Source organism: Humulus lupulus, chromosome 2, assembly GCF_963169125.1.
Source record: "Humulus lupulus chromosome 2, drHumLupu1.1, whole genome shotgun sequence".
Classification (NCBI taxonomy): domain Eukaryota; kingdom Viridiplantae; phylum Streptophyta; class Magnoliopsida; order Rosales; family Cannabaceae; genus Humulus; species Humulus lupulus.
Genome location: NC_084794.1, coordinates 294,984,804 through 294,992,432, shown reverse-complemented (window position 1 = coordinate 294,992,432; position 7,629 = coordinate 294,984,804). Strand labels below are relative to the sequence as shown.

General features: G+C 33.7%; 2 protein-coding genes across 2 annotated transcripts; one reads left to right on the top strand and one right to left on the bottom strand.

Annotated features, from left to right (window-relative positions):
* The first annotated feature begins 655 nt into the window (after positions 1 to 655).
* LOC133819933 (1-aminocyclopropane-1-carboxylate oxidase homolog 1-like) lies at positions 656 to 3,308 on the top strand. The gene is made up of 3 exons (XM_062253319.1): positions 656 to 1,339; positions 2,224 to 2,545; positions 2,807 to 3,308. The coding sequence occupies exons 1-3, from the start codon at positions 831 to 833 to the stop codon at positions 3,068 to 3,070; spliced, it is 1,095 nt and encodes a 364-aa protein (XP_062109303.1). The 5' UTR covers positions 656 to 830; the 3' UTR covers positions 3,071 to 3,308.
* A 517-nt stretch (positions 3,309 to 3,825) lies between these two features.
* LOC133819922 (1-aminocyclopropane-1-carboxylate oxidase homolog 1-like) lies at positions 3,826 to 5,601 on the bottom strand. Its single transcript, XM_062253305.1, has 3 exons — positions 5,015 to 5,601; positions 4,492 to 4,813; positions 3,826 to 4,391 (listed from the first exon to the last, which is right to left on the bottom strand). The coding sequence occupies exons 1-3, from the start codon at positions 5,566 to 5,568 to the stop codon at positions 4,146 to 4,148; spliced, it is 1,122 nt and encodes a 373-aa protein (XP_062109289.1). The 5' UTR covers positions 5,569 to 5,601; the 3' UTR covers positions 3,826 to 4,145.
* Positions 5,602 to 7,629: the final 2,028 nt, after the last annotated feature.

The window sequence follows — 7,629 nt, the reverse complement described above, 5'->3', positions numbered from 1 at the left end:
AATTTTTCGATAGATGTTTCACTTTAAGCTTTACCGGTGCGGCTCTCAGTGTTTCTCAACCCGTGAACAGTTTTCGGCGCGATTTTTTTTTATGATCGTGTATATTGTAGCTATTTAGAGCATCCTGCAAATTTTTAGAAAATTTCGAATAGTTTACAGTACTGAAAACTAGTTTCAAACATATTGCTTTCCACGCGTATAAAAAAAATTAGTCACACATGCAATAATATGTTTGAACTTAGTTTTCGGGACTATAAATTATTTTGCAAGATGCTCTAAATAGCTACAATATACACGATCATAAAAAAAATTGTGCCGAAAACTATTCACAAATCGATAACACCGAGAGTCTCACCGGTAATGCATAAAGTGAAGCCCCTATAGAAAAATTCCCCTGTATTTATATATTGTAAACAATAACATTAATCATGTGGTGATTTTTTATGTAAATCAAACTATATTACGTTAATATAGCTTTTTCAAAACCTTATCATATTATTTTTCATTTTCCACTTAAGTTAGTTTTGGAGTTATTCAACCAAATAAATGAGTTGACCTGCCAAGAAAATTAATGATGCTGTAACAGCTGTGATACACAATTAAACGTAGAAAATGCATGTAATGTAATATTGAAAGTAGTTCCACCACATTGCTCTTTTTTATTCATTTAATATTATGGTTGACCCGAATATCAAGCATCAAAATTGAATATAATTTAGCAATCCAATCTTGTCACATTTTCCGAAATTGGATCAACACATTAACAAACTCCATCTATAAGAAAAGATAATGATATCAAGCCATAATAATTCAGAACAAGAAAGAAAACAATGGCCGAATATGATAGATTTGAAGAGATTAAAGCTTTTGATGAGACTAAAGCTGGAGTGAAAGGCCTTGTTGATGCTGGGATTACTCAGATTCCTCGTTTCTTCCACAAGACAATATTATGTGATGATAGTATTAGTACTCCTGATCCAAGAGAATCCCAGTTCAGTGTTCCAGTTATAGACCTCAGAGGTCTCAATGGAGATCCATTCGAGCGAAGAGAGATTGTTGATAGAGTGAGAGAAGCTTCTGAAAATGGAGGGTTCTTTCAAATTGTCAACCATGGCATTCCAGAGAGTGTTATGGAAGAAATGAAAGAAGGTGTTCGAAGATTTTTTGAGCAAGAGAATGAGGTGAAGAAGGAGTTTTATTCTAGAGATTATACTAAGCCAGTGTTCTACAACACCGAAAATAGTCTGTATACCTCTCCATATGCCGGTTGGAGGGATACCCTTAATTGCCGAATGGCTCCTGATCCTCCAAACCCTGAAGACTTGCCCCTTGTATGCAGGTATGTATATGTATATATGCCCTTGTTATAATGATCTCATCTTATTTTCTATGAAAACTAGTTAATTGTACTACTAAGGAATAAGATTTAGTGTCAAAACAACAAGATCAACACACAAGAGTTTGGTTCAGCATATGCATACATACACTGAGCTCAGCAGGGCCGACCCTGAGCTAAGGCGGGCTAGGCCCACGCCTAGGGCCCCCTTAGCCTAAGGATCCATTTTTTTTAAATTCTTTTGAAAAATGTCATAAATGTTTATATACTTTATACAAAAAAAGTTTAGGGTCCAATCCTATTCAGGGTCGGCCATGGAGCTCAACTCATGAGAAATCCACTAGAAGATGTGTTTACACATCAACTTGTATATGGCGTTTTAAGTAGATGTGTGTTACATTCCATTTGAATTTTTTTTTCTTTTTTTGACAATTGAATCATATACTAGCTTAGCTTGTAGTTACTACATGTGAAGAAAAATCATGCAGCCTATCAATTTTTGGGGATAATGATTAATAAGTATTCTGTGTCACTGTGAGAGCTACAACACATGAAAAACCAAATCATGGCATGCATATATATGCACATGCATTATGCATTTTAGCTTGTCATCTTGAATATTAAGCCATGGAAATGTCCCAAAAGTTGCTCTGCAGCAGCCAGGCATATTAATAAACCAGAAATAGCAGCCTCAGTGGCACAATACAAAGCACTTTAACACTAATTTTGCAATTTTCTATGTTCTACCCAACTCAGAAATATTAGTCTCACTTTGTGTACTAATAAATACAACATATGTATCATAAGAGAGTTTCCCAACTGAACAACTGACTGACTAGTCTAGGCTCTAATAGCCACTGAACACACCACCTTTTTTCTGCTTAAAGGGACATACTTGTGGAGTACTCAGACCATGCAATGAAAGTAGGGATTTCTCTATTCGAGTTGATCTCTGAGGCTCTCGGGCTGAAGCCAAATCACTTGTACAACATAGATTGCGCAGAGGGCCAACTAGTTTTTTGCCATTACTATCCACCATGTCCGCAGCCAGAACTAGCCATGGGAACAACCAAGCATGCTGATATGGACTTCCTCACTGTGCTGCTTCAAGATGACATTGGTGGTCTCCAAATTCTCAACCACAATAAATGGATCGATGTTCCCCCTACACCGGGAGCTCTAGTGGTAAATATTGGAGACCTTCTTCAGGTAACTACTCTTACCTAGAGCAATCTAAGAATATATCAGAGTTTATTCTATTGGAGTTATGGTCTTAACAATGTCTTAATACACAAGTTTTTTCTTCCTTTATTAGACTATGGTGTCACACATGAAATAAGTATTAGAATATTGAATCATTAATAAGAACATATGTAACTCCACTAATCACCAATTGGTTTTTAGACGAAGCCTCATGATTCTTGTCATCCTTTATCATTGGTTTTCAAATAAATCCCTTGTTTTGTTCAGCTCATATCAAATGATAGATTCAAAAGTGTTGAGCACCGAGTTCTGGCCAGCCATGTTGGTCCTAGAATATCCATTGCAAGCTTCTTCTGCACATGTGTAACTCCAACCTCCAAACTGTACGGACCCATCAAGGAGTTGTTATCAGAAAATAACCCCCCAAAGTACAGAGAAACCACAGTGCAGGAGTATCTTTCTTATTTCGCTACAAAATGCCTTGATGGGACTAAGCCCTTGGATCGTTTCAAGCTCACCATACCAGAATGAAGAAGGCTGAGACTTAGTATTTGTTATAAATGACTATATATGTACTGAAAAATATTGGATTGTAAACGTGAATAATATAGAAACTATTGTACTGATCATGATGGCTAATAATAATGATGGTTTCTTCTGTCATAACCGCTATCACTTCTATAAATAAAACATATATGTTTATGAGTTGAGATGGCACACCTATTCATTTTCCACTTTAGTTTTGGAGTTAGTCATTCAAGGGAATAAATGTTTTGAACTGTCATGAAAATGATGTCAGTAGTAGTAGACAGTAGTTGTGATACATAATTAAATGGTCCTTGGCTTTGATGCTGAAAATTTTAAAACTTTGGTCCACAAAGCCAAATAGTATTATAGAAAATGCATGTGTATAAATATACATATGTGTGTATTAAAAGTTGTACATATCCATCTATTTGTTCTTATATTTGGTTAAAGAGAGTGGAGAAGCGTTGATTGGGGTTTTATCAATTTGTCTCTTTTAACTTTCCAAGTTATCTATAGAAACAATCCAGATATGACTGAAGAGAATACTCCAAATTTACAAGTATCTCAGAACCTAAGCAATACCTTAAATCTATCATTTTAGAAGAATTGCATGATATGAATTTAACCAATCAGAAATATCCAAATGGCTAATTTGTTAGCAATTTTGGCCAAGTCTATATATGCTCATTATACAGATAAACACCAATAACTCAAGGTCTAGATATAAATGAAGATAATAGTTGAGGCTACTCTCTAAATTGGCTATAATTGCATGCATAAAATATATATATCTTTCATTTGTGCCTTTTACTTTTACTGCTATGAAAACCAGATCAAAGTTGTGGAATTTGATATTTCCACTACTCTTCTAAAAGCATCTACTTCTTATTGTCTTTCATATATGTGAATGTAAAGATAACTAAGATTCACTTGTATGACTATAATAAGTAATAATAACAATAGTGTGTTCTGTATACAAATTTTCCCACACTAAAACACATTTTCCATGAAGCCAAACATGTTCTTAGCAAAGTGTCTGTATCAGTGGAGAAGCTTCATCAAAGCAGCACAGCTAAGTTTAAAGCCTAAAACGCTGAAGAGGGCTACCGATGCCGTGTGTAGCAAGGTAAGAAACATACTCTTGCACTGTGGTCTCTCTATAGATTGGAGGATTATCTTCAGATAAGAGCTCCTTAATGGGACCATACAGTCTTGTAGAGGGCTGAAAACTGGTGCTGAAAAAGCATGCCACTGATACTCTTGGCCCTTTATGGTTAGCCACCACTCTGTGCTTTACACTTTTGAACTTGTCATTTGTTATAAGCTGCAAAGTTTCAATCCAAAACAATAAAAGAGAGAATTAAAGCATGTCAAACAATACACACCAACAAGTTCAAAGTTTTCAATCAAAGTAAAAAACTCACTTGCAAAAGATCTCCAATGTTGACAACTAAGGCTCCAGGGACTGGTGGAACATCAACCCAAGTATTCTGATGCAAGACTTGGAGGCCTCCAATATGGTCTTGGAGAAGTACAGTGAGGAAGTCATTATCAGTATGGTTGGCTATTCCCATGGTTAGTTCTGGCTCTGGGCATGGTGGATAGTAATGGCTTATGAAGACCAGTCCCTCATCACATTCTATCTTCTTAAGGTAATTTGAATCTAACCCCAGAGCCTCAGACAACAATTCAAACAAAACACAGCCTAGTTTCATCACTTCCTTTGTGTACGATATCATCTCATTCCTAAAATAATTTCAAATGTAATCAATCATTGCATAACAATTTGGCTCCTAACAGGAATAATAAACAGTTATAATTCAAAGTGGTATGAATGAAGTGCCCAAATAAAGAGAATTGTTCTAAACCAGATTAAATCTGAAGTCTAAGTACTAGTCCTTTTATATAGATATATATATATATATATGTATGTATAGGTGTGTGTACCTGCATGCCTCAGGCAAATCTTCTGGCTTTGGAGGCTTAGGAGCCATATAGCTGAAAAAAGAGTCTCTCCAGTGAGCAGCTGATGAATGAAACAGATCAATATTGCTATTATAGACAAACTTTTTGGTGATATCTCTAGTGTAAAACTCTTTCTTCTTTTCATTGTCTTGCTCATAAAATCGAAGAGTCCCATTCTTCATCTCCTCAAGAACACTCTCAGAAATTCCATGGTTGACAATTTGGAAGAATCCCCAGGTCTCAGATGCCTCCTTTACTCTTTCAACAATCTCCTTCCTCTGAGTTATTGAATCAGTAATAAGGCATCCCAGGTCTATAACTGGAATACTCAACTGGGATTCTCCAGAATCTGAGTTGCTCTTACTCAAATCATTTATTGGATCATAGAAGATACGAGGCAGCTTGGATATCCCAGAATCTATGAGCCCTTTAACCCCAGCTTTTGTGTTTTCAAAAGCTTGTATTTCACTTAGTCTGTCATAGTTGGGATTAGGTGTTGATAATGGATGAGATTCATCTGTGCTTGTGATCACCATTTTGGGATTCTTTGCTGATAAGAGGAAGCTTGTTTTTATTATTTAGATCTTATAGTAGAAATTTTTAGGCCAAAAACAAAATAGAAGTCAATTATGGGAGTCTGAAAAGAAATATATATTATGTTGAAACATATGACTTTGCAGCCTTGACATTATCAAATAGAATGAAATTATATTTAGTATTAATTAAAATATATATATATATATTATACATTTATTTTTTATTCTTTTGAAAGGAATTGCAAAATATAATATGCATTTTTTTCTTTCGAAAGGAAATATAAAAATATAATATGCATAATTCAAGCTCCAAACATAATATTGTTTGACTCTAACATTTCAACTTGGAATAAGGTTTATTTTCTCATATCATGTTTAATGGATTATACTATTTACCCATCATTAGTCAAGCTCTTAAAATTCATTGAATTTTCATTCTATCTCCTCTTTTATAGTCATTCATTCATAGAAGTCTTCTATGTCTATGTCCACTCAATAAATTGCTCACAATCTTTGAGAAAACCCACCAAAATTAATACATTTTTTTTCTTAAAATTAATAGCTTTAAAAGATGATGTATGACATAAAAATTGGAGATACAATGAGCTTCCTTCATAATCATAGGCATAGCAATATGCCCTTAATAAGTGTTCTTTCAAGTGCTAAAAAAATGAAAATGAAGAGACAATAACAATAATACATAATAAGAATACTAGCCTAATAAGATTAAGAGACAAGTAGGTGTTAAGACATTATATAATTGTTAAGACTATGAAAAAAAAGTACCTATTTTGTTCATTTTGTTGCTAATAAGTACCTAATTTTTAAAAATTGCGGCATAAATACCCATTTTGTTCATTTTGTTGCTAATAAGTACCCAATTTTTAAAAATTGCTGCATTAATACTCAAAATTCCACTTTTTAGACTCTGCCGTTGGTAGCCACTTAACAGAGTTACTATTAAGGACACGTGTACTGTCCTGATAATTCTTTTTTTTTCACCTAATTAAATAAGAAAATACATAAAACTAATTAAAATAAAAATTAGTACTCTAAAGTCTTACAGACAGATGACATCTGATAGTAAGTACTCTAAAGTTTCCTCTTGGACTTTTTATCGGGCTAAAAATAAAGCTAGACACATTATTGATGGTACTTATTGTATTTTCTTAATTAATTAGGTGAAAAAAAAGAAGAATTATCAGGACAGTACACGTGTCCTTAATAATAACTTTATTAAGTGGGTACCAACGGCAGAGTCTAAAAAGTAAAATTTTGAGTATTAATGCAGCAATTTTTAAAAATTGGGTATTTATTAGCAACAAAATGAACAAAATGGGTATTTATGCCGCAATTTTTAAAAATTGGGTACTTATTAGCAACAAAATGAGTATTTATGCCGCAATTTTTAAAAATTGGGTACTTATTAGCAACAAAACGAACAAAATAAGTATTTAGGACGCAAATTTCCCTAAATAAAAAAATCTGCAGATTTCCAGCGATGGTGGTCGACGGAGCTTGGTGTGCTGTTCAGTGCTCGATCGGTCATTTCTTCTTCCCCTTCCCCTTCCCCATTGTAATCAATTCCTCTCTTCTCTTCTCTTCTGATAACATTTGCCCTAATCAATAATGGGTTTTCTTTAATTAATTAAACATAGCTTTTTCTTGAATGGTTTCTTAACTTGGAATATTTTTTTTAAGATTTGTGCTGGTTTCGAAATTCGACCTCCTCCTCCTCTCCTCTATTTTCTGTTTATTAGTTATTATCATCTATGAGATGATCTAGTAATTAATTGTTTTTTAAGATATAATGGTTCTTTCTGTGAAGATTTGTGTTCTTGGCTTGCTCTCTTCTCTTAATATGAAGATGATGTATATTCATGCTCTTCTGATATAAGGATGACTTCTTAAATATGTAATCTATTAATTTGGAGTTTAAAAGAAGTAAATTTGTATGTAAGATTGGAAAACTAGTGTCAATCAATGATTTTCGTTTCTTTTTCTTGTTATATATATATATATATATATATATTTATGAAATGAACCTACCTTCTCCATGTG

Coding starts and splice junctions, on each gene's coding strand:
- LOC133819922 (XM_062253305.1), bottom strand. CDS start 5,568: ATGGTGATCACAAGCACAGATGAATCTCATCCATTATCAACACCTAAT. Junction 4,814..5,014: donor GATTTGCCTGAGGCATGCAG/GTACACACACCT, acceptor AAATTATTTTAG/GAATGAGATGATATCGTACA. Junction 4,392..4,491: donor ACATTGGAGATCTTTTGCAA/GTGAGTTTTTTA, acceptor GAAACTTTGCAG/CTTATAACAAATGACAAGTT.
- LOC133819933 (XM_062253319.1), top strand. CDS start 831: ATGGCCGAATATGATAGATTTGAAGAGATTAAAGCTTTTGATGAGACT. Junction 1,340..2,223: donor GACTTGCCCCTTGTATGCAG/GTATGTATATGT, acceptor TTCTGCTTAAAG/GGACATACTTGTGGAGTACT. Junction 2,546..2,806: donor ATATTGGAGACCTTCTTCAG/GTAACTACTCTT, acceptor TGTTTTGTTCAG/CTCATATCAAATGATAGATT.